This window comes from Syzygium oleosum, unplaced genomic scaffold (assembly GCF_021117445.2).
Source record: "Syzygium oleosum isolate NSW1041296 unplaced genomic scaffold, Sole_v2.1 Sole_v2.14, whole genome shotgun sequence".
NCBI classification, from domain to species: Eukaryota; Viridiplantae; Streptophyta; class Magnoliopsida; order Myrtales; family Myrtaceae; genus Syzygium; species Syzygium oleosum.
This window is the reverse complement of record NW_026607498.1, coordinates 6217744-6245358: the sequence shown is the minus strand read 5'-3', so window position 1 is coordinate 6245358 and position 27615 is coordinate 6217744. Positions and strand designations below refer to the sequence as shown.

The 27615-nt window shown below is 41.7% G+C and overlaps 2 protein-coding genes across 2 annotated transcripts; both read left to right on the top strand.

Moving 5' to 3' along the window:
* The first annotated feature begins 6569 nt into the window (after positions 1–6569).
* On the top strand, positions 6570–12199 carry LOC115664245 (putative receptor like protein 25). The gene is made up of 2 exons (XM_056317714.1): positions 6570–6667; positions 11044–12199. The coding sequence occupies exon 2, from the start codon at positions 11082–11084 to the stop codon at positions 11973–11975; it is 894 nt and encodes a 297-aa protein (XP_056173689.1). The 5' UTR covers positions 6570–6667; positions 11044–11081; the 3' UTR covers positions 11976–12199.
* A 12727-nt stretch (positions 12200–24926) lies between these two features.
* Positions 24927–25478, top strand: LOC115694587 (uncharacterized). The gene has a single exon (XM_030621679.1). It carries the CDS (start codon positions 24927–24929, stop codon positions 25476–25478), a length of 552 nt encoding a protein of 183 aa, XP_030477539.1.
* The last annotated feature ends 2137 nt before the right edge of the window (positions 25479–27615 follow it).

Below are 27615 nucleotides of genomic sequence, written 5' to 3'. Positions count from 1 at the left end.
TTTTCTCGCATATTTTCCCAAACGTTAGTCAATGAAGTTTAATTAATTTTCGTACAGTCTTATTTCTCATAAATTTACTTTCCAACAGTTTAAATTCTATAACCTGTTCTTCATTTCTTCTTTCAATTTCCAGCCAAGTAATTTCTTGTCCAAGATCAATACAAAATCCTTTCCTCAAGATAAAAAAACCAAAATCAATCGCTTTGGTGAAAGATTTTCTCACTTTTCGAGTGAAACAGCATGTATGGAGCATCGAGATCAAAATGACCCAAGTATAAACAATGTACACTAATGAGGTTGACATGATATGGTCTTTTTTTTCTTAATTTAATTTTTGTCTTTGTTATTATAGCACTTATGTCATAGAAGAGACAGAGGAGATTGTAATGCCATAGCCTTTACGGTACGCAATTTTTATGGATAGGAATTCTGGGGCTTCTTATTTAGCCACTCCAAAATTTCATGTGAACGGACTCGTGGGGTGACTAAAGGCAAAATGTCAAAGTCTTTTGGGCTCACTATTTGACTTTGGGTGACCTATCATCTTCAGTTTCACTGTCAATGGCCTTACCTCAAATCAGATCAAAGATGAAAATTTGATCTATAGGAGAAATCGGGCGCGAGATATCACCTAAGACAAATAAGTGAAAAATGTGGATATTTTCGACGAAAATAACGGGCACATTCAATTGATCTAGCCGCTTGACTCCCCGGTGGGTCATTATTTCTATAGCTTCTTATAAATGAATCAACAATCCACATGAGAGATTGAGGTCCTGATAAAGTGACGATTATGATCGACCATTAGTATGTATGTCTTGCAATAGATGTCTCGCAATTTCAAGATATTGCCCAAGTCTTACTGCTTTTTTCTTCTTTATTTGAAAATAAAGTAAAGGGTTATAAGCAAATGGACATTTTTCTTTTCGAAAGGGCAACAAGTGGTCACACATCTGCAAGGTACAAATTAGGTTGTATTCTCGTGCATGCCGTGATTATCGTTCATGTGCAATCTAATTGCATAGGTGGTCCCCTAAATTGGCATCGCATAATTTTTTCCACAAAATAGACCAAGATCGAGAGACCCGCAAAAGACCGTTGCTCATTTTTTAGATTGACGAGTAGAGTCGTTCTACAGATTCTAGAGGTACTCCTAGTTCTCGAATCACAAAAAGAAAATATCGTAGTCACCGATTGAAAATATTTTCACACCTCGTTTTAGATTAAAATAATGACAAAAATATCTTTGAAAATCACGAATATTTATTTATTTTTGCATGGAGTCTATATGGTAGTGTTCAATTGTAAAATGTAAATTGTATACTATGATATATAATAAGGATATGGTATTAAGAATTCACTAATTATACAAAACTTGTTAGCTCAAGTCATTTGTAATTAGTCGAGTTCAATCTAGACAATTAAAATGTTCGTTTCATCCAACTAATTAATTGATCATTGTTGTATTGAAGATAGCTAAGTAAGGATGAAAGCTTACATGAATAACATCCATACACATATTATATTTATCCATTCATTCATTACATTTTGGTATAAGTTATCCGGGCCAATCACCTCTATGCAACTTTTTTTTTATTTTAAATTTGGAAATGAAGTGGTATTTGGGATGGGGCAATTTTCGCGCACCTTGATTAGTTCACTTCCCTGAGTGATCGTAAGGGCGCCCTCTCTTATATTGACCCGGTGCATTTAAGATTTTATTCTAGAGGGCTCCCAGAAAGGCTTGATATCCAAGACCACAAGGAGATAGAGCAAACCGTCTAACCATCTAAACCAACACCTTGTTGTTTCTGTGAAGCAATTACAAGTGCAAGATTTAACTAAAAAAGTAGAAAAAGAGGATGTATTGGATAATTTAAATGGACAACGCGTGATTTTGTTTCTTCAAGATCCATGTTTGGATCATGCTATTTTTTGGTACACGGTTCATATCAAAGACAGAGACGTTATCAATGATCAATGTAAGAATGCCTCTTTTCACATATAACAAGAGATGCAAGTAGTGCGAACTTCCATTGAATGCGACCGGTTATTGCTGTCTATAAAAGCTTCTCAATCGCACTTTACCTCGCATACGTGAACCGACTCCAGCAACCAAAACAAAAAAAATTATGGCATCCTTACTCTATGCGCTTGTTACCCGGATCATCCTTCTCCTGATGATTCATACTTCACTTGCTACGCCACTATGCCATCCGGATGAGAGCTCTGCCTTGATGGAATTTAAGAGAAGTTTTCAAACCACCAGAGTAGATTTTCTTTGTGTTTATCCGAAGGTTGAATCATGGTCTCTAGATGGACATGGAGATTGCTTCTCATGGGATGGCATACAGTGTGACGAGACCACTGGTCATGTGATAGGCCTTGACCTTTGTAGCAGCTGTCTCTTTGGTACCATAACTTCCAACGGCAGTCTCTTTTGCCTACTCCATTTGGAATCGCTCAATCTTGCTTGGAATGACTTCAGCTCTTCTTCAATCCCATATGGTTTCGGCAATCTTTCCAGGTTACAATACTTTAATCTCTCCAATTTGCACTTTTTTCTGGAAAAGTCCCCTTGGATATCCCACGGCTATCTAGATTAATTTCTCTTGATTTGTCTTTTGGGTGGGATCCCAACGTACCTCTTGATTTGTCTTCTGGGTGGCGTCTCGAGATGCCCAACATAGACAACTTTGTTCAGAACTTAACTAGGCTTAGGGAACTTGATCTCTCTTTTATAAGCATGCCATCACCATTCCCTCATGTGCTTGCAAACTTCTCCTCGAAGTTGCTTAAACTAAGAGATTGTGGACGGCATGGAGAATTTCCGATAGGCATCTTTCAATTACCAAACCTCGAATTCCTCGACATAAGTTTTAATGACAACCTTTATGGTTTGATTCCAGAACAATAGTGGGGTTTTTCCTCAAAATCATTAATTCTTTGGGGGACGAATTTCTCAGGAGAAATACCTATTTCCATTGGAAACCATGTTTTCTTGAATGTATTATCAATTGGGGATTGTGATTTCTCGGGTTCACTTCCCACTTCATTGGGTAATCTTTCTCAGCTTGCTGTTTTGGATATATCATTAAGTAAATTTCAGGGTCGAATCCCTACTTCCTTCGCTAACCTCACGCAGCTATTATACCTAGATCTCCGTATCAATAATTTCAGCGGTGATATTTCGCTTTGACTTGTCAACTTGGGAAAGCTCATCTATTTGTACCTTTCAGGTAATATTCAGCTAGCAAGGCCTTTATTTTTGTTTTTTCAAAAAAAAAGAGAGAGAAAGAAATAATGTAACAGCCCGAATTTCGATGTAATTTCCGGGATCAATGAAACTGATATTATTTCGCATTTCATTTTAGTAAGTCTCACCCAGAGCTGATCACTCTCGGGATACTAACCAATAGGGTATGGCTAACTAGAAGATGGTACGTGGACCGGGGACCCTATCGCGAAAGGGATACCGATCACGAGAGACTCTGAGGAAATATTTTGGGCCAACGTGAGCCGATCTTAGGAAAGGTAACGGATTTGGTTTGGCCAAGGCCAACGATGTACGATTGGGACGCAGTGATTCTCAGCAAGACCAAAAGTGCACGTGGTCAACCAAATCCTAACTTGAACCTAATGATTGTGACCTCTCCGGAACTAATGATAATTTCTCATTCTCTCAATGATCGAGACCATCACGATACGAATAGCCTTAGGTCGATACGCGTAACCTCTAAACAGCCACCCGTTAGTGAGAGACTCTGAAATTGAAAGTTTAGCGGGTTTTGTTCACGGAATTGGGCCCGGATTTCGATATCGATTTTCAAAGGCTTAAGAGACTATTTTTGGGAATCTGACGTCATATTACGCTGGCCACTCACATGTGGAGTTAGTACGAGTAAAAATTGGAATTTCGGTCCGGGGTGAAAAATTACGATTTTGCCCCCGGGATGCCAGCGTCGCTTTTCGAGGCCAAATGAGGTTATTTTTCGTGGCCGACGCCATTTTTGGGTGGCCACGCATACCAGGAGTCGTTTTGGACAAAAACTGGAATTTCGACAAAAATTTGAAAAATAATATTATTTTATTCCCGACACTTTGACGTGGATTTTCGAGGGCTTGCGCGATGAATTTCGCGATTCCGACGCCATATTATGTTGGCCACGCATATATGGAACGCGTATGTGCGAAAATTGGAATTTCGGTTCGGGATTGGAAAATTACGAAAATGCCCCTAGGCCATTTTTGATTAATTCCGAAAATTGGATTTAATTTTGGGATTAACCAAGGTGAGTTAAGGTTAAACCAGGTCTGGTCAACCATGGTTAGGGGCAAAAGACCATTTCACCCCTAAATTATTAGATTAGGGCAAATCCTAGCCTTTGGATCAAGGGCAAAATTGTCCATTGGCTTGATTTTTGACACATGGCAGCCTAGACCCTAGTTTTTGACTAAGATAAGCATTTTTTCTCTCTCCTCTCTCACTCCCACGACCAGACCAGCCTTCAGAAAAATTTTCTCTCCATTTTCCCCTCACTTTCTCTCATTTTTCTCTCAAATTTTCACTCTCATTTTCTCTCTCGCCGGAGCTTCGCCGGAGCACGCCGCCGACCGCCGTGCCTCACCGTCGACCCCCTTGGTCCCCCGCTTCAGCTCAGCCTCGGTTCCGTCAATTTCTCTCTCCTTTTTCTCTCTCTTTTTCTCTCTTTTTCTCATTTTCCATTCGCAGTGAACAAGATCACGAGCTTCACGAGCTCCGATCGCTGCCCGTCGACACCCGTGCCTCCAAAGACGTCCATACGTCGCCGTTCACTCCCGTCCGTACAGTGACCGTGCAGTTTTGCCATCGTTCACCGTCCGTACGATCACTATTCATCCGGACCCGTACGGCCGTCGCCGCCGTGATCGGCGCCTCCCGGCCACCGTTCCCGGTCGTCCGTACGATGTGTCCATACGGGGTGGTACTGCTTTCCACGCGTCCGCACGGAATTACCGTTCCCCGTCCGTACACCGCGCTGCCGTCCGGGCCGGGAATTCCGCCGCCGGCTTTCACTGTTCACGTGATCGGCCGCCATTCCCGTCGTCGTGACCCTTGTTTTGGTGAGTAAAATTCCTAAACCCGGATTAGGACGATGTTGCGTTTTTCTCGACCGGTTTAGGTGTTATCTGGGCATTTTGGACCGGCTTAGATAATAGCAAGTGTAATTGAGACTCGGGTTGAGGACCGATTAGTAGAATTTATTATCGGAAAAATTTAGTGGATTAATGAGAATCGTTGGGGAGGATAATAGGTTTAATGACCAATTTAGGAGTTCATCGGTGAAATTGCCGGTATGCCCGGTTGTTCAATTATATTGGTGCTCGTGGTTCATTGCATTGCATAACATGGACACGCATTACGTATGCCAAGAGTGAGGCATGTGATGAAAATTGTGCGAGAATGCGTGTCTCGCCATGAGCATGTGATCACCTAAAATACCCCGAAGCGTTATACGCCGGGTTCGGATAATAATGAGCCGTGTGATCACCTAAGGACCTTCGGGTCGATACCGTCCTCATGCACTTTGAAGCGGGACGATGCCCGGTACGTCCGGAAGGCGACCATCCTCATGCACTTTGAAGCGGGCTGCCTGTTCGCAAGGAGAACAAAGTGTTGCGCCTCATGCACTTTGAAGCAGGCTAGAGACACTGGGCCAGATCGGATGCTGCGCCTCATGCACTTTGAAGCAGGCTAGACGCACCGGGCCGTGAAAAATTGATGACTCGAGTCGTAATAATAATTAATTGGGCAAGTGTGCCGGTGTGGGCCAGGGCCAAAGAAATGTGCATGACATGTCAATGACATTTGCATGCATAAACATGCATTGAATGGCATGCGAGTGTGTGAGACTCGGTGTATGAGCATGTGATTGGCGTACGTGTGATAATGTGTGCCACGTATGTCCCGTGATTATTACATATTGAACTATCTAACCTGCAGGGTCAGAGAATTGTATGATTATGGTTGTGTTATGATTTTAAATGTTTGTTTCCGGTCAGGAGATTGCATGCTAGCCTAGCCTAGGTTTAGGGGTTGAACTCATTAAGATTCGTCTCACGGTTGTGTAAACCGAAACATTTCAGACCCCCAGCCGTAGAATGTCGAGGGCATCACCTCTTTTTGGGAATACCGCCTTTTATCCAGCAGTCGTCGAGCATGCACCCCGGTGGGGATGGAGCATAACGGAGAAGTGGCTGTTTGGGTTATTCCCAGCTGTTGGTGTTTCCTTTTTGGTTGTCGTGAACACTGTAAAAAGAGTTTTAAAATAGTAATATAAGTATGTACATATTTTCTGCGTTGAATCTTGTTTATTGGATGGCTATCCTTGGCTCATATTGTAATTGTCTGGGTTTGTTTATTTTATACTTCCGCTTGTGCTTGATCTCTGTATGGGCGTGGGTCGGCGACTCTTCCTGGGACGTCGCAATTTATCGATCGAAGGTGGGATGCTCAAGCTTCGTGGGGTACGGGGCGTGACAAATAATGAGATTCAATCAGCGGCCAAATTAACGAGTCTTGTCTGTTTACATTTGGCAGATGTTCAACTAAGTGGTCCGATTCAGTTTTCATTTGAGAATTTGACGCGATTGGTTGTGCTTGACATTTCATCCAACAATTTGCAAGGTGAAATTCCAAACTCATTAGGGGAACTCAAGCATCTTGAATATTTGCATCTTAGTGGGAATAATTTGAGTGGCATAGTGGATTTACACAAACTCAAGGATCTTGAATTTCTTGATCTTAGTTGGAATAATTTGAGTGGCATTGTGGATATACATGAACTCAAGAACTTGACAACATTATATTTGGACTTCAACAACATATCTTTTGTCAGCAAGACCAAGATCAATGCCACTCTTCCAAAGCTTTCCACTTTAGCTTTAGATTCATGCAACTTACATGAGTTCCCAAAGTTTTTAGGCTACCTAAGCGGATTAGAGAGGTTAAGTCTTTCACACAATAACATTGAAGGGAGTATTCCTACATGGATGTGGAATGGTAGTAGAGAGACCTTGAAGTATATTGATCTTTCTCACAATTTTGTAACTGGCTTTGTGAACAACCAGATTAATCTACCACTACCCAAGTTGAAGTACTTTGACATTAGTTCTAACTTGCTCAAAACAACACTCCCTAGTCCACCTCTATCAGTGATTTATTACAATATCTCCAATAACTTCCTCTTCAGAGAAATTCAATAGTTGTGACATCCTGAAATTTGCCTATTTGGGATTTATGAAATGCTTGGTTTTATGAACGTACTCGTAGTCAGTTCTAGCCTAGAACTGATCATTCCTGGGATACTAACCAATAGGGAAAGGCTAATTAGGGATTTAAATTCGTGCGACTAAAGAAAATTCGATCGTGAATTGATTTTCGACCATAAAATCGTCGAGGTGACATTTTGAGCCACTGTAGGCCGATCCAAGGATAGCTAGGGGTCAGTTCACCGCTGTCATAGTAGTAGATCTCGGGGGATTTCGCTGGACCATGAAATGAATTGATGAATGGCCCTAAACCTATACCAAACGATCGTGCCCCTCGGATCTAGCGATCGATCCTCGCGATTAAGTGACAACCGAAGTCGTCACGGACCGAATGAACTTGCACGTGACTCGATTTATTATCAGTCACGGGTCGAATATGCGAATTTCCCCAAAAGCCGCCCGTTAGTTTGAGAAACGCTCGAATTACGTTCAATAAAATTTGATTATTAATTAGAGCCCAAATTGGACATTGGAAAATTGGGAAGTCACAACGGGACGTTAGGACGACGTTGTGGTTGGAATGTATAGCTTCGGATTTGCCCAAATCCTTCAGAAAAATTCAATTTCGGCAAGAAAATGGAAAAGTGACCATTTTACCCTTGGAGGATTATAAAGGGCAAGTATTAAAGGGGAAAGGCATTTTGGTCATTTTGCCCTAACTTTTGAGTTGGACAATTTTGCCCTTGAACTTTTTAAAAAATTCCCAAATTGCCCTTGGATATTTTGAAAAAGATTTGATCCAGGCCGTCGATCTCAAGATAAGATTGAATCTGGACCGTTGATTGGGTTTGTGAGGAAAGGGCATGATGGTCATTTGCCCCCCAATAATTGACCTTGACTTTATAAAACCCAAAGCTCTCTCTCTCTCCTCTCTCTCAGCCTCCCCTCCGTCACCGTGAGCTCTCTCTCTCCCCCTTGGCCGCTCACCGCCGCACCGCCCGTTTGCCGTGTCGCCACCGCGCCACCACCCTCACGCCGTCCCCTTCACCCTCTCGGTTCTCTCTTTCTCTCTCTCCCGTGGCCGTGAGGAACCGGCCCAAGCTGCCGTTGCCGCCGCACGCCGTCCAGCCCACCGCCGTCGTCGCCGTACGCCGATCGCCACCGCCGTGAGCCGCTGGCCAACCGTTCCTCCTTTCCACTCTAGCCGAGTCAGTCTAGAGTTTCGGTAGGTTGCACCCTAAACTTTATTTAGGACTTCGGGTATCGACGGACAAAATTGAGGTGGAATCGGGTTAAATTAGACAGGATTAGTATGGTTTTAGGGGCGGAATTGATTAGCGGGCCTAAGGAATGAATTTGGGGAATTTTGGTGGAAATTTAGAGGCCGAGTATATGCTGGAAATTGCTGGTTTGAATGCTGGAAAATGTGGTTCTGTATGTAAATTAGGTATTTAGATCCGGCGACTAATTGTGGGAAAATGTCGTGAAGAGCCGGAACTGATTTGCCGTGGTTTTGATATGGAAAAATGCCAATTTGTATGTTGGTTGTGCGTTTGAACTGTGGTTGAATCGTGGTGATGAAATTGGGTGCATTGGTGTGCAATTGATTGATTGAAATATGCTTGATTATGCACACGCCTGGGCTGAATTGAATTAATTGTCAATCGGCCGTGTTGAATGCTTAATGAGCATGAGAATGTGTGTGAATTGATGCGTGCATGGGCCACGTGTGATTGGCCAATTTATTGGCAAGTGGGTGCTGAGCATGTGCATGAGCGAGAAATGGTGTGTGGTGTGGTATGTGTGGTTGTGGAAATCCCTGAGACGGTACCATTACGCGGGGATATTTATCCGTCCTGAGGCGGTATGACTACGCGGGACGATGCCCGGTATTACCGGAGGATGGCCAACCTGAGGCGGTACCATTACGCGGGTTGTGTCGTAGGTGGTAGGTGTTGAGCCTGAGGCGGTACTACTACGCAGGCAAGATACACGGCCTGAGGCGGTACCATTACGCGGGCCTTGAAGTGTTATTATAAATTAGTCGCAGTGTACCTGAGGCGGTATCATTACGCGGGTCACTAGCGAGGCAAGTGTGAGATGGTCGCAGTGAACCTGAGGCGGTACCATTACATGGGTCACTGGCGAGTGGTATGGAAAAGAAGTGATGAGATCGAAATGAATGCATGAAATGTAATTAGAACATGCATGTGAGTGGAATGGTGTTATTATGGCTAATGTGCAGGTTGCACGCTGGAAAGGCCCAGATAAGTATTGATTGAATGCCTGCGGTGTAATAGCCGAGTGTGATTGTCTGTTGTGATTGTCTGGAGGTACGTGATAGCCTAGGTGGGGTTTAGGGTGTGCGCTTACTGAGATGTATTCTCATGGTTGTCTCAACCAACAATTTCAGAACCTCGGCCCGAGCAATAAATCCGCCACCGCCGTTGCCACCAGAGCGTTTTGGGTTACCAGTGCACACCAACCACAATATCGTAGAGTTTTCGATCGATGAAAATATGACATGGATAAAGCATACCTCAGTAGTTTGGGTAGATATAGGGTTACCCCTTTTGCAGGCCCATACATACACCGTCTGGTTCTTCAGGGACAGGATAGATGAGTTTGGACCCGTCCGTGGATTTGACGTCCCCTTTGATGGAGTTGGGCACTGGGACCCGTCTGTTATACCTCTTCCGGATGGCGAGTTGACTAGTGTGGAGACTAGTCTAGCGCAGTCAGGACTACAGCCGGCGCCCGCAGCACCTGAGTCTTCGGGGGCCGAGCAAGAACCAGAGCCCGAAGGATCATAAGCGGGGTACAATCCGATGGATGTGGATCTTGAGCCGATCCCAGAGGAAGAACCAGAAGAGGAGGAACCTGAGGATGAGCCTGCTGAGCCTGAAGAAGAACTGGTGTACATTCCCCGTATGAGCAGTGGATTGACCTCGAATTTGTACCAAAGTATGGGTCTAATGAGGAGTCCGACTCAGAGGAGCGTAACGAGGTTCTAGCGGAGTCGGGTGACATAAATCACCCGATCGAGATTGAGGTTGAGCCGGAGTCCTCGGAGGAGTAGACTGTTCAATGGAGCTCAGATTCAGACGACGAAGAATCAGACTCAGAGTGGACGCCAAGCAGAGGGCGTAGGGGCTAGGTTGAGGGGTTGATAATAGGCTTTTTGAGTAGTCTCATTTTTGGTGATAGAATACCCAGGTCATCAATCGTTTTGAATATTGGTGGTTTTATAGTACGGTGTGCATATGTATATGGCGGTTTGTAAATTGTGAATATTATATAAGTTGAATGAGGAACGAGTATGTTTATTCTCCTTAATTACCCCAGTCTTTAATTGTCCGGGTATTAGTGGCTTTCGCTGATCGTTTTTAAATCTCTGATAAAGTAAATTGGGTCGGCGATACCCTGGGACATCGCGTTAATCGACCAGAAAAGTGTGTCGCGTGCTCGATGGAGTTCGGGGTGTGACAATTCAATCCATTTGTAAAGCAAGATCCCTCATCGTTCTTGATTTGTCCATCAATAGTCTGAATGGCACAATTCCTTCATGTCTCGGAAACATTGGTTCTTTGTCATTTTTGAGTCTTGGGAAAAATAAACTTGAGGGCATGATTCCTAATGCTTACCCAAAAGGTTGTGCGTTGAAGATTATTGACCTCACAGAGAATCAATTGCAAGGGCCTGTCCCAAGATCTTTGGCGAATTGTACAAAGCTAGAGTATTTGAACCTTAGTTATAATCAAATTCTTGATGGGTCCCCATTCTGGCTATCAGTATTGACTGAGCTGAAAGCTGTGATCTTGAAATTCAATATGTTCCATGGTCCAATAGAAACATATCGAAGCCAGTTCAACTTCAGCAATTTGCATATCATGGACCTTTCCAACAATAGTTTCAATGGTGAACTTCCTTCTAAGTTACTGCAGAGTTTTCATGCCATGAAAATAATTGTTGGTCAAGATCGGTTGGAATATATGTATACTTTTTCAGGGCTCCCTCCGTCCTTCTACATATCTGCAATAGTTACCATTTATGTGGATATTCAGCAAGTGGTTGATAGGTATAAAACAACCTATGGAATGAAGCTGATGAATAAAGGCACAGAAATGGAATACTCGAAGGTTCCTTATGCCCTTATGGGAATTGACCTCTCCAATAACAAATTCGAAGGATGCATACCCAATCTTGTTGGAGATTTGAAGTCACTTCTCATGCTTAATCTTTCGAACAACATTCTCACTGGTTCCATCCCGCCTTCCTTAGCAAACCTAACAAAGCTGGAATCTTTAGATCTTTCTCGGAACAATCTCTCGGGAGAGATACCTCAACAACTAGCCCAACTTACATTTCTTTCATCTTTTGATGTCTCTCATAATCAACTATCGGGACCAATACCACAAGGAAGTCAGTTCGACACATTTGGGACCCATTCATTTGCCATGAATAAGGGGTTGTGTGGAAGTCCTTTACCAAATAAATGCACAAAGGTTGGGGATAACTTACCATTTCCAACATCATTGCTCGAGGAAGAAAATGGGGAAGAGTCTCCATTTGACTTGAATTGGAAAGTTGTGCTAATTGGCACTGGAGTCGGGTTTTTGATTGGCGTTGTGCTAGGGAACGTGATCATTGACGAAAAGAGTAGGTGGTTCTTGCACTACTCCAAGAGAATGGCAAAAAAGTGGAAAAGATTGGGAAGGCACTGAGCAATAAGGAAGTGTGCATCTAGTCGGATACTTATGTGACATTTATTAGTAATGTAAATTGTCGTGTGTCTAATTTGTATTAAAAATAGTCACAAATTCCTTAGATTTTGATCTATGTTTGCTTCATGTGAACTCGTGTGGTTCGTAAGTTATGGTATGTAGACGTTGTTTTCTTGTATATTATTCTTTCTGACTGTTTTTCCTAGAACATCATATTATATCGGTATATACTGTAACGTATACAGTGGCAACCTACGTTCTAATGTACGTGTGTATATGCCAATCAGCACTCACTTTTACTTCTGGTCTGTGATAGATAATCTAATTTTTGGACATTCGCTACTTCCAAAATCTAATTGTGGCAAGCTACTCAATATTGGAACCTATAGACACATTAGAGACAAGAAGATAAATATGAAACTAAATTATTTGCAATTTAATCGTTAAAGACTACAGGTGAAAGCGATGGATTGTTATCATTAATCACCAATTTATTTTATGAAGAGATTCCTAAAATTTGGATTTAGAAGAATGATGCTGCTTTTTGCTAGCTTAGCCACTGAAAAATAAGAAAAAACTTTACAGAAAACTATTGATGTGATAATATTCACGGGAAAATGACACTAAAATTCTCATCCTCATCGACAAACAAGTCATACTAAGCTAATTACTGGGATTGGGATAATTTTACAATTTCCACCATTTTAGGACTATTAGCAGATGAGTTTAAGTGTTCTGATGATCTTATAGCTTAATTTACATTAGAAGTCCAAAATTTAGCAGGATAAGTTAAAACGTACCTCATGTTGTGTGTTTACTGTCTGATTATAGTTCCTAGATGCATTTTGATTGAAGATTCTTTATTTGGATTTCAATATTTATTTAATATGAAAGGAGAACTATATGAAAAAGAAGGAAACTGATATTTTCTCATCATAATCATATAAAATGCAAGATTCAGTTATCTATCAAACTTTTCATGAATTCATTGGTTTTTTTTTCAGTGTGAAATGAGAAACATTCATTTTAACAAACAAAACATCGGTGAAATTCAAATGATAGTATTGAAATAGATGGATGTGCACTCATAATCATCAAATAAAGACATTGAAATAAGTGAATACTGCACCATTATTAGATAAAAGGAAAGCATAGATGAAAATAAAGTTGTATGTTCGCATGTGCATGAATGAGAGAGAAAGAGAGAGAGTTATCTAGTATGAAGAATAAATAGATTATTAATGCGAAAGGGTGATGAAAATTGCGAAGTTATATATATTGAATGAGGTAAATGTTAATGGATATCCTTAATTTAGTTTAAATTAATGGTGAAAAGGTGTCTTAAATTGTACGAATTAAAGGTCAGGTGGTGAGTGTTTTCTTTTCTTGTAACCATTGAGGAAATTTTTTAATTGAAAAAATTAAATTTGATGTGGACATTTCGTAATTTTCGTTATTATAAGCATAATATAAATAGATAAACAAATCAAATCTTACTTTGAACGGGAAAGATTTTCAAATCACTATTTATTTAAAAGTATATCGAAAGAGACATTGTTTGAAAGAATAGTCATGTTTTATGAAAAAAGGCAATTCTTAGATGAATGTGTGTATGCATGGATGTATATATATGTATGTACGTATGTACTTATGTATGTATGTTAACTAAATATGTATGAGCCACGATTAAATTTCTTAACAGCCTAATGTATTTTTGCTATCTTTGATCTATATTCTAGTCAGCTTAACTTTTCTACAAAAGGGTTGGCTTAGTTTTATTTTTATGTTGCCTTAGTTTTATCTTTATTCATCTTTTCATTTTGTATATCTATCTTTCTGTTTGATTCAAATTTATAAAAGGAATTCAACTTTGTTCTTACTCTTTTTACGATACTTGTCACTGAAGAGAGTGATAAAAGAAAATGGTTTAACACATTCATTATTCTCAAAGGATAAGAGTTAATTTTTTCTTTTAAGTCCTCTCTTTAAGAAGACATTAATGAGATTATACAACTTTGTAGTTGTATATACTGAAATCAACAACAACAACAAAAATAGTTAGAAGCATGCGTACTCTACTTGCTCAAAATCTGTGTGGAACCAAGTCCCACAATACTTTTCACATTGTAATCGCTTTGTAGGAATTTGAAATAATGAGGAAATGATAAAGGGAATAAAAGGACTGATAGAGTTAGTTTTGTGAAAAATGAGTAGCCTAAATACAATCACTTGTGTTGCTTACAAAAATAAATAAATTAAAAATATTTTCATCGGTCAAGAAAATATTTATATATAAATTGTTGTTGGTAATGAAAATATTTTTCGTTGAGTAATAATTTCAAGCGAAACAAGCGATTATTTTTAGAAAAATATTTTTCAAATTATTCATTTTTCGTCAATTAAATGGAGTTTTTAGAATAACGGAAGATATATAAAGGCCTACCAGAGAATGAAGCAAGAGCAATATGTTGAAAAGCAAAAATGGGCAGGTAGAGTGGAAATTGGAGCTGGAATTCTCCCGACGGGCTTGACCATTAATCTCAAATCATGTCATATTCTTTTCACATCTTTGCACAGAAGAATTAAAGATCAAATTTGTGAAAGAGAGGCCAGCCTCCAATACTCCTAAAAATAATAATAATAAAAAAGTCAGTAGATTGATCACTAACAGCACTTACTAATAGTGCACATCAAGATTCGACTTAAGGGTTATATCTCTTGACTTTGATAATGGACGAGTTTATCAGGATCGAGGACACTGTTATTAAAGTCAACATTTTTCAAGATGGATCCGCGTTTTTCAAAAGAACTAACAGGTCAAGGGCCAGTGACATTTATACAAGTTGCTTTTTCCTCACTTCATCTTAAGGGTCAAGATTCAAACCATGTGTTAGAATTTATCAAGCGAAGGAGAACAATATATCAACATCCCTTTAACAAACAAGCCAAATTAAGACTTGTTGTCAAGTAACATGGGACAATATTTCAACATCCCTTTCACACAAACCGAATTAAGAGCAACACATGAAATTGCCTAATAGAGGTGGACGCATATACGCGAAAGGAATAGAACTGGCTCTGATACTATGTTTAAAAAAAGTATAACCCAAAAAAGTTTAAACTAATAGGTGAAAGAAGACCACATGTATATAAAAAGTATATAAAATCCGTTGTCAAGCAATGTAGGACAGCATTTTAACACCATAGATCTTCTACAGGAAATCAGTATTTAGATGATATATATTGTTGATAGATGAAACCCAACAAAGAGTAAAGTGGAAGCTCTATATTTAGTGGCGCTTGTGTTCAAAGGGTTTCTAGTCGAGTTGGCGAGAGATTGCGTTCTGAATGTAAACTTCGTACAGCTAAACGTTCTTAGGAACAATGGCGAAAATCGGTAATATCCAAAAGTACCGAAACTGAGCAATTCTGATATCTTGAAATCCTCAATTTGCATTTCATGGTGGATACCTCACCTACATGAATGACAAGCAAAAAAAAAGTTATAAACCTAATGCATTGGTACTAATTCAATCATAAAGCTTTCAACGAAACTAATTTAGTCATAACCATTTTCGCATTGGTACCAATTCAGTCCATCCGGCCAATTTACGCTGAAAATCGCTAGTATGGATGCCGGCTATACTACGTGGCACAGTTGACGCCGACGTGTAAATTTTTTTTAATAATTTTTTTCTTTTTTTCCTTTTTATTCCTCTCCTTTTTCTTTTAGCCAATGGTTGGCAAGACCCTGTCTCGCTAGGCTATGCTATGCCTGTGTGAGGGCAAGCGTTGGCGAACCCCCCTCGCCCAGGCTAGGGCAATCTCACTAAGCCTCACTTGGGCGAGGGCGAAGCCTAGCAACCCCCACCTAGGTGAGGGCGAGGCTGCCTTGGCCTGGGCAAGGGTTGACCACCCCAGATTTGGCAAGGCAGACCTCGCTGGTGCTTGCCATCATCTAGGCAAGGCTAGCCCTCGCCAACATAGCCTATGGCTAGTGGCCAGCTACAGGCAAAAAGAAAAGGGAAAGCAAACAAAGAAAGGAAAAAAAAATTGCAAAATTTCAAAAAATTATTATAAAATTATAATGAAAAATGTTTACGTCAGTAATTTCCGACCTAAATTGGTCGGATGGAATGAATTGGTACTAATGTGAAAAAGTTTAGAACTAAATTGATCAAATTGAAAAGTTTAAGACTGAATCGGTATCAATGTAATAGGTTTATGACTTTTTTGGTACTTTCGCATGAATGACACAATTCATGTAATGGTAACAAGGTAGGTGAAGTACCAACATGCGCACATGATGTTAGGGAAGAAAATGTCCAGTTCTGTGTAAGATTTTCAAAATCGATAAAAATTGTAATAAGTGAACTCAGGAAAAAGCTATAGTGATGTCAATGGAAACTGAGATTGAGACTGTTATGATACGTGGAATGAGGGAAAATTATCAAAAAAGTTCTAAATTTATTGCAATTGTGTCAATTCATTCCTAAACTTTTTTTTTTTCAATTGAGTCATAAATTTTTTACATTTGTGCCAATTCAGTCAATCCAGTCAATTTTGGTCGGAAAATGCTAACGTGGATGTCGTTGTCCTACATGCGTGGCCGGTGCTGATGTAAATAATATTTTACTATTTTTTTTCCTTTTTATTTGTTTTCTTTCTCTTTCTTTTCCTTTTCTTCCCTTCTTCCTCTAGACGACGAGGTCGAACCTCGCTTAGCCATATCGAGGCTTGCCCAGCCATGGTGAGGCTCAACCTCGCCGCCGTCGCTGGGCGAGATGGAGCCTTGCCATGGTTGGGCGGGCGTGGCTTGCACTCGCCTCTGGCCAGTCGCCGAGGTCCGGCGACTGGCCAAAGGAAGAAGGGAAGAAAAAAAAAAGAAAGAGAAAGAAAGAAAAGAGAAAAGGAAAAAAAATAAAAAATTGAAAATTTTTAATTTTATTAAAAATTACTCACGTCAGTGTATGTCACGCCATGTAAGATGGCCGACGTCCATGTAAGTGGTTTTCGATCAAAATTGGCCTCATAGACTGAATTGGCATAAATACAAAAGGTTTATGACTCAATTGGCAAAAAAAAAAGGGTTTAGGATTAAATTAGCACAAGTGCAATAGGTGGAGAACTTTTTTGGTAATTCTCCCTATGGAACGATGGCTGCACATGATCTAATGAGAAGATACGGCTCTGTAATGGGGCAACGAGGAAAAGAGGAATAAAAAGGAAAATATGGACATAGATTTTATAAAAAATCTTAAGTTTGTACATCTAATTCAAAACTGCAATACTAAATTGAGGGCTACGAAGGGGGTAAAACTTGTTATCCTTCAAACTTTCATTAGCCATTGTTAAGAGACATTAGACAGAGAGTATTAGTTTTATATACACTCTGCAAAACTTGAGTTGTAGAGAGTATTAGTTGTATTTCCATGTTAAAATCAACAATCACAACATGGATTGAGTTGTGGAGAGTATTAGTTGTATATACACTCTCCGCATGTTCTACAAAAAAAAGGATTCTAAACTAGTTCTATTGTTCTTTCCCTCTAGTCTGATTACATAAAAATTTTAGCTAGGACAATTAAGAGATAGGCTCAATACACACATTGCATTACAGATTCAGAATGATTAAGAGATCAACAACAGCATTTTGAATTGCCTCTTGCTTTAACTTCCCCTTCACTACCTACATTCTGCTATCCCCCTCCCATTTTACATTGCTAAGCATACGTTTCTCTCTTTTCTGCTAAGTAGAATATTCAACAAGATCCTGCAATTACATCAGATTCCCGATGGTAAATAAGCGCTGTGCAGATGAATTAGCAGGTCACTCGATATTTTATAAAACTGGTAAGAGTAGAAAGATTAGCTCTAACCATCTAGAGATCTTGTGGAAGTTAGAGTTGCTGTCGGTTATATAGAGTCCAGCCAATACGTGGGATAGGAACGTCCGTAGTTGCAGTCTTTCTCCAAGCCTTTTTGCCAAGGTGACAAAAAATGGCTTTTCCAAACTGCCTATGAACATAAATCACATTCAGGTCCAGCCATTTCCCATATTGTACAGCAAGCCAACCAGTAACAGATACTTATGCCGCGAAGAAACAAGCACGCTTCAAGGAAGATGATACTCATTGATATTAAGGAGGTTGAAAAACCAGTAAGTACCCAAGCAACTGCTTCCTATTTCCAATAGTTAGCTCTAATCTGGCCGGTTAACCAGGACTTGAAAACATCTGAGAACCTGACAATGCACAGGCCGTATTTAGTCATTAAGAAACCATGATGTAAGTAAGAGACAAAAAATAAATATGTACACGTTTAATGTTCTTGAAAGGTAACTCTAAAAGGAGATGGAAATGCAACATTTGGAAGGTGAGATCATGGCAAATATGATCTTGTATGGCATAAAAAATCAGATATTGTATCCTAGAAGTTCAATAACAACTGATCCTTGAGACTGAGTTCTGTACTATTGACCATTTATTAACATTTTGAGATTAACATGCAACTCAGATGAAAAATTGTCATGGATCATTTCAAATAGAGCACAATAGTATACTTCAGAATACATAGAGAGCAAAATGAACGGACTCGTGCTTACTTGCTAATTGCATCAGTACTCCCTTTTTCCACAACAATTAATCCCAACTTAGACAGGTAAATCACAAAAACATGAAATTCTCATGTACCGACTAAGTAAAAAAATGAGTCAAAACCCAGGTGGGTGACCCAAAGATGATATTCATTCTTTAACTGTTGAGTTAAAATTCATGGGGTCATGCCTTGGTACTTGGTATTTGTTTATACTATACGTGAATTAGGTGAGTAAATTCCTTGAATTGCATCAATTCCTTCCCCATAAGAAACCATTGAAGGTTAAGAAAATAAAGGGTGTATCTCAATCATTAATGATATTCTAAGCAATAAAGGGCTAATTCCAAAAAAAACACTAACTTTACCTTGAGTGACAATTCTGACCCAAACTTTTCTTGTCTCAACAAAAATCACTAATTTTTACTTGAGTCCCAAATCTGGCTCCCATTAATCAAAACTTGAGATATTGTAGATTGTTGCAAGCACTTTGTCAGAGCACAATTTTAGAATCTCTTTCACTATACTTCCCAACAAAATCCATTTATTAATGTCTATCACTAGAGCCCGATATATTAAATAAGATCAATTGATTAATGTCTATTTGACGTTGACTTTGAAGTTTTAAGGGGAGGGCCTGGGCTTGTTTTAGAGAAAAAGGTTCTGGTTGTGAGTCTGGCGGATCTCATCCATGGCGTCTCTCAACGGGTGGTGGTCCACAACTTCATATTACGACGAAACGGTGGAGGCTCGCTGGAGAAATTCAATCTAGAGATCTTTTTAACTTGCTGGTGAAGTGAAGGAGACCATGAACAACTTCACCGTTATTCTTCAAGTTGTGGCTTAGAAAAAAAAAAACAACGAAAGGTTCTTTAAATCCAGCTAGCAAGCAGCATGGATTTATTACTGAGGTGAAATAGTCACATTAGACAATTAATGAGTCCAAGTCAACATTGCCAGATTTGGAATTTAAGTGAAAGTTGATAATTTTTTACGAGACAAAAAAAATTCGGGTCAGAATTGTCACTCAAGTTAAAGTTGGTGCTTTTTTTAAGAATTAGGCCAAGCAATACGAAAATTTGAGGCACTTGTTAGACAATACCTATGATGAAAATGCACGCTGTGTAAGTGAAGTCAATGTTGCGTTTCGTCATCGAGTCCACCACGTTCAGCAAAAGACGCCAACCCTTCCCTGACTCAAAAGAAGCCTTCCACTAAGTCGAGAATCTGAGATGGCCATTTCAACTTGCGCGTGTCACACGTTTTCTCGAGATTTGTAGTTTTTTTTTTATGCCTAGCCGCCTAATCTAAGTTACCACATTTGTCACTGGAAATTTATATTTAAAAGAGAGCTTACATGACTTTGACAACATGGAAAATGCGCAAGAACCAATTTGATTATGATCAGAAGCGTGACTCTTAATAGTTAATAGGGAAAATGTCAAATAATGACCCAAAGTGGGTCTCTTTTGTCAAAAAAAAGGACCTAAAGTAGACAATGTGTCAATTAAGGACCCCAAGTGCCCAAACCAGTGTCAAACAAAGACTTGAGCTCGCCGGCTAGCTAAATGTTCACCGGCGGCGAGCATGGGACATTTCAGGAGCCGGAATTAGGGGCAATTTTGTCCAAATTTTTTTTTCCTTTCTTTTTCTTTACCTTTTCTTTTTCTTTTCTTATCTTCTTCCCTAGTCGCTGGTCTAGCGACCGGCCAGAGGCTGAGGCCGGCGAGGGCCGAGGTCGCCATGGCTGGGCAAGCTCGGCCTCGCCAGATCTGGGTGAGGTTGAGCTTGGCCCTCGCCGTCGCCGGGTGAGGCGAGCCTCGCCGTTGTCGGGTGAGGCGAGGGCGGAGCTCGCCGGCCTCAGCCTCTGGCCAGCCATTGGGCCGGCGACCGGGGAAGAAGATAAGAAAAGAAAAAGAAAGGAAAAAAAATTTTGGACAAAATTGCCTTTAATTCCGGCGCCGGAAATGTCCCATGCTCGCCGGCCGGTGAACATTTGGCCGGCCGGCGAGGTCAAGTTCTTGTTTGACATTGGTTTGGGCACTTGGGGTCCTTAATTGACACATTGTCCACTTTGGGTCCTTTTTTGACAAAAGAGACCTACTTTGGGTCCTTATTTGACATTTTCCCTAGTTAATATGCACTTAACCCGACCTTTTAAAAAGAGAGTCGGAGAGATTCTGAAGTTATGCAAACATTCTTCACCAACAATAGGAAATTACATGATTTTTCAAGACTTTTGCCCATCATTTAAATTGACGAATGGGAATCATTCTACCGTTTCTAGGAGTATGCCTAGTCCTCAAATCACAAAAGAAAAGATTGTAATTATTGAAAGAAAATATTTTCAGATTTTATACATTCATATATGGTGAGTAAGGAATGAATATATATATATATATATATATATATATAACATTTTATAAATGTTATCTGGGCCAATTACTTCTATGTAACAATTTTTTGTGTATTTTAGAGATGGTGGGTATTCAGTCCAGCTTTCGCGCATCTCAGTTAATTCACTTTCTTGGGCAATATTAAGGGCGTTATCCCCCATATCGACCCGGTGCATTTGGGATTTTACTCCTAAAATACTCCGAACAAGGCTTGATATCCAAGACCGCAATGAACAGATGAAACTCTCTAGCCATCGAAACCAACACCTTGTTCATACAGTGTAGCAATTACGGGTGCACGATTAAATAGAAAAACAGATAAAGATGAAATAAGTATTGTATTGAATAATTTTATGGATAATGCCGCCTGCGTGATCTGTACAATAATATGTTCAAACATTTGCTTCCTCAAGATCCACATGTGGATCACGCTATATCTAAATATGTGATTCAGATCAATGACTGACATTTTTTTGATGATCTATATATCAATGCCTCTTATCACATATTACATGTAATGCAAGTAGCACGAACTTCCATTGAATGTGACCGGTTATCGCTGTCTATAAAAGCTTCTCAAATGCACTTTATCACGCATGTAACATCCTAAATTCGACCCAATTTCGTGATCAATGAAATGGATGGTTGTTTCTCATTTCGTTTTAGTGAGTCTCGCCTGGAACTGATCATTCTCGAGATACTGACCAATAGGGAATGGCTAACTGGACAAAACGGTACGTGGACCCAAGAACTCGATTGTGAATAGAGTCTGACTCCGAGAAAAGACGAGGAAAATATTTTGGGCCAATATGGGCCGATCCAAGGAGGGTGACGGATTTGGTTTAGCCAATGACGTACGATCGGATTGCAGGTGATTCCGCATGACCGGAAGTACGCGTGGCAAACAATCCCGAACTTATTCCGAACGATCGTGACCCCCGGAACTAGCGATAAATCCTCGCGTTCTCTTGAGAATCGAGACCGTCACGACTCGAGTATCGTAAATCGATACGCGTAACCCCTAAATAGCCGCCCGTTAGTAAGAGACGCTAAAATTGAATTTGAGCAAAATTGATCGTGGATTTGAATCCGGACTTGAGTGTCGGATTTCACGAACGTACGCGACTATTTTGCAAGGACAACGTCGTATTAGTGTGGCCAATCATATTTGGGATCGGTAAGATCGAAAAATGGAATTTCGGCCTAGGATTGGAAAATTACCGTTTTGCTCCTAAGCCTATGCATGGGTTCCGAATTTTGGGGATTAAAAATGGACTAATCAACCCCCAATAATGCTGAAAAATCATGGACCATGTTGCCCCTAGATATTTTGGCAAGAACTAATCTTAGCCCTTGATGGTTGGACAAGATGGTAATTTTAGGGGGTTTGGTCAACCACCCCACTCAAGCCAATGTGTTAAACCTCTTGCAATCTCTCTCTCCTCTCACTCTCACCATCACCACCGGCCACTCCCTCACTCTCACGCCTCACTCCCTCTCTCCCATTCTCCTTCCCCTTGGTCGTGAGAGCCACACCGGAGCACCGCCGCCGTTCGTCGGTGCCACACGCCGGAGCACCACCACCTCAGTCGACCGTCTCTCTCTCTCTCTCTCTCTCTCTCTCTCTCTCTCTCTCTCTCTCTCTCTCTCTCTCATTCCGTCCCACCACCAGCACCATCATCCCCCTTCGCCGCCCCCTAGCTCAGCCGAGACGCCACCGCCCGCCGTGCACCGCCGAGGAGCCGCCGCTCGTCGTCGCTGATCCGGCGTGGTGCCGCCGCTGTTCAGCCGCCCTCACCACCTTGTTTAGCCTCATTGGAGCTTAGGAGACTTGGTGAGTACAAACCTTAAACCCTAATTAGGATTATGTGCACTTTAGACAAGTTTTAGGGGTAATTAGGATATTTTAGGGGTTGATTAAGTGGCCATTGATTAGGGCTGACTTTGTGGCTATTTTGGTGGTTTAGTGTGGTGATTTAATTGTGATTTGGTGGCCTAGAGTGGGCTGGTTGTTGGCCGATCATTGAGGACTAGGTTTGGGCAATTATGTGGATTAAAATGGGTGCAATGTGTGGGCTGTTTAGTGGCTGATTTTGTGGTGATTTAATGGCCTAATGTGATGATTTGGAGGTGGATTAGTAGCCCAGATTAGACTGTTTAAGGGCTGATCATGACGGGATTAATTGGACCTCGTTCGGCTAATATGTGGTTTGTTTGTGAATTGCCAAGTGTGCCTTGATTTGCCTATGTGGTGGCTGAATTGTGCATGATTTGGAATTGATTATGTGATGCCATGTGTGTGCTTGATGTGACCGAGAATCGAGATGCTTGAGGGGCCATGAGTGTGCGTAATTATATTGATTCAATCGCATGAATTCGGGTGCCAATTATGTGTTGTGGCTATGTCGAATTAATTGGTTCATGGAGCATGTTGTGACATTAATTGAGTATGTGGCCAAGTTGAATTGAATGCTCAATGTCGAAATTTGGATGCCCGAATGTGATTGTTATGGCCATGAATTGTGCATATTAAGCATTGGCATACCATGTGCATTATGTGAGTGTGCACGAATGGCATGAGCATGTGATCACCTAACCGCCCTGATGCGTTTTACGCGGGGTTCAGATAATAACTGGTGGATGTGTACGTGTGATTACATAAAGCCCTGATGCGTTTTACGCAGGGTATTGAACCCGTCCTAATGCGTTTTATGCGGAACGATGCCCGGATTGCCGGAAGATGACCAACCTGATGCGTTTTACGTGGGTTTTGTGTCATGAGCCTGATGCGTTTTACGTGGGCCAAAGATTGATCTCAAAGTGATTGACCTAATGCGTTTTATGCGAGTCGGACCTGATGCGTTTTACACGGGTCGGAGGAGAATTGGGAAATGGCACGTGTGCAAGTGTGCAAGTGTGCAAGAGTGCATCGATGAGCATGAGCACGAGTATGAGCATAAGCATAAGTATGAGCATGAGCATGTGCATGACATACGTTGTGGCCAAGGGAGGTTGTGTATATGCCTGTCTTTGGATATTGTAAATCCCTGTTATTAGTGCAAGTTGTATTTATTGTATTTATTGCTATCCCTGGGTCATGTTGTTTTTATATTGTACAGGTGTTTGACTGCTTCAACATGTGCATTGTTCTCTGTGTTGGGTTTTGGGTCGGCGACGCGTCTTGGGACTTCACACTTGAATCGATCTCGGTAGGGTTGTCGTGTGCCGTAGGGTTCGGGGCGTGACAGCCCCCGTTGATTTGGTATCAAAGCAAGGTCAGCTCGATCCAACTCGGTCGAAACCTAGAGTGATAAGGAGCAATGACCTTGGGTAGCAGATAGGGAGACTTGTGTGCTACATGTACCTCCGGACTGTTTGGCTTGCTTGATTAAGTGATTGTTGTGATTGACTTGTAAAATGCAGGTGCGGCAAGACCCGAGATAAGGACACTTGTCTCTTTGGCTGAAAACTTGTGCTGCTTGTGTTTGACCGCCTGCTATGTGATTGTTGTTCACTTGTCTCTTTGGCTGAAAACTTGTGCTACTTGTGTTTGACCGCCTGCTGTGTGATTGCTGTTATGATTCTTTGCCTAGGACTTTAGACTGGTGTAATTTGGCCTAGGTCTCAAATTCCTGAGTGGAATTATAGCAGGTAGGCGAGCGTACAAGTTGTGAAGATGAGTAGCCAAGGAAGAGGTAGAGGTCAAGGTCGAGGTCGAGGTCGTGGTCAAGGTCGCGTAGACCCGCAAGTGAGGGTTGCAGAGGATCCCAGGGTAGATGAGATTTTGAGAGCACTCGAGGAAGTGGGAATACTGATGGGTAGGCAGACCTAGGAGAGAAATGCCACTGTTACCGCTGCTGTTGAGGCCGCCGTTGTTGCTGCCAATGGGAATAACAGAAATAATGATAATTAGGGGGATAATGAGAATCCAGCTCCGGAACTAGCAAATGTGATCAGACTAATGTCTAAGTTGGTCGAACAGTTCTTGAAGTTGAAGCCGCCGAAGTTCGACGGAAAGGGTGACCCCGAGGCCGCGCCGCGTTGGGTCGAAGAATTGGAGAAGGCATTCGAAGTTCTGGGGTGCACCAAAGTTGAAAGGGTGACTTTGGTGGTGTATCAATTGCAAGATGATGCTAATGACTGGTGGAAGGCCACCAAGGGCAGAGTATTTCTCAAGGGGACCGCCCAGACTTGGGCCATGTTTACTGAGAATTTTTATGGGAAGTATTTCTCCAAGAGTGCCAGAGAGAGGAAGTTAGCGGAGTTCATGAGGCTCTGCCAAGAATCGATGACCGTGGACCAATACAAGGCGAAATTTGCGAGACTGTTGAAGATCTCGCCTAGGATGGTTGAGGACCCTCAGGATAAGGTCCGAAGATTTCGGGATGGGCTGAAACTGGATCTCCGAAGCCAAATGATATCGCTCAACATTAAGGATTATGGGGAGATGTACGAGCGAGCACAGGCTATAGAGCGAGATCAGGTGGACAGGGCTGCCGCTTCTGGATCGTGATTTGCCCTGGCTAGGGATAACCACCGCTTCGGGAAGAAGCCGATGGCAGGAAATAGGCGATTCGTCCCTCCCGTTAAGAAGAACATTGGGAAACCAAACCACCAGCAGAACCGATTCAGAGCGTGTTTCAAGTGTAGGAGTCTGGACCACCGGATAAGGAATTGCCCCCAGCAACGCCCATCAGGACCACCGGTGCAGGCACAGTAGCCCCGGGTTGGAAATTAGACCGGGAATCCCCCGCCAGCTGTTCAAGGTAGACCGCTAGCGCAAGGAAGGGTGTATGCGATGGCGTGTAGGGAGGCTGAGGACACGCCAGGCGTGGTCACAGGTACCGTTCCTCTCTGTGATCACGCTGCGTATGCATTGTTTGATCTGGGGCTACCCACTCATTTATATCAGAGCAATTTGCTAGATTGATTGGAATTGAGCTAGTTATGCTTGAGGTTATGCTTTGTGTGAGGACACCACTGAATGATAAGGTATTGGTCTCGTTAGGGTGTCCTGGCTGTAAATTAATTATTGGGGATAGAGAGGAAAGGATAGATTTCGCAGTTCTGACCATGTTCGACTTTGATGTGATTATTGGAATGGATTGGTTGGTTAAGCAAAAAGCCGTATTGCACTGCAGTAGCAAGGTGATCCAATTCAATCCAATTGGATGTCCTAGATTTGAGTTTCAGGGAAACCGAGGAGGAACCTTGATCCCTTGGATTTCTTTGCTCGAGGTGACCAAGTTGCTAGATGAAGGTTGCAAAGGATATTTGGTAAACGTCGTGGATCCGACGGTCATGGAGCCGAACTTAGAGAATATACCTGTGGTATGCAATTTCTCTGAAGTCTTTCTGCAGGAATTGCCGGGTTTGCCACCCAAAAGGGAAGTGGAATTCGTAATAGAGTTGGCCCCGAGGACTGAACCAATCTCGAAGGCACCGTACCGGATGTCCTTGTCGAAACTTAAGGAATTAAAGGTTCAGATGCAAGAATTACTGGACAATGGATTCATTCGCCCAAGTGCGTCTCCATGGGGAGCGCCGGCGTTGTTTGTAAAGAAAAAAGATGGAACTCTGAGGTTGTGTATCGACTACCGGCAGTTGAACCAGGTAACCATCAAGAATAAGTACCCTCTGCCGAGGATTGATGACCTGTTCGATCAGTTGCAAGAAGCCTCAGTGTTTTCTAAGATTGACCTAAGGACGGGGTATCATTAGTTGAGGATTCAGAAGGAGAATATCCCAAAGACGGCATTCAGGACGAGGTATGGGCACTATGAATTCACGGTAATGCCATTTGGGCTGACTAATGCCCCTGCTGCCTTCATGGACTTAATGAATCGGGTATTCAAGGAGTTTTTGGATCAGTTCGTCATTGTCTTCATAGATGATATTTTGGTGTATTCAAAGAGTCCCAAAGATCATGAAGTACACTTGGAAAAGGTCCTACAAACGTTAAGAGAGCATGCACTGTATGCTAAGTTTAGCAAGTGCGAGTTTCGGCTTAACCGAGTGGCGTTTCTTGAGCATATAATTTCCGGAGAAGGAATCTCCGTGGACCTGACGAAGATTGAGGCAGTGGCTAAGTGGCCAAGACCGACATCGGTGACTGAGATTCAGAGTTTCCTGGGATTAGCCTGGTATTACAGACGTTTCGTAGAAGGGTTTTCGTCAATAGCCATGCCATTGACGCGGTTGCTCAAAAAGGAAACGAAGTTTGAATGGGACGATAAGTGCGAAAGAAGTTTTTAGGAGTTGAAGCATAGGTTGACGACTGCTCTAGTATTAACCATTCCGTCCGAACCATGAGGTTTTGAGGTCTATAGTGATGCTTCGTTGAGGGGACTTGGATGCGTATTGATACAATACGGAAGGGTAGTCGCATATGCGTCACGTCAGTTAAGACCGCACGAGATGAATTACCCAACGCATGACTTAGAGTTGGCTGCGATCATCTTCGCCCTCAAGATTTAGAGGCACTATTTGTGCGAGGAAAAGTTCCAGATCTATACGGACTATTAGAGCCTCAAGTATTTATTTTCGCAGAAAGAATTGAATATGAGGCAACGTCGCTGGATGGAACTTCTCAAGGACTACAACTGCGACATTTTATATCACCCTGAGAAGGCCAATAGAGTGGTGGATGC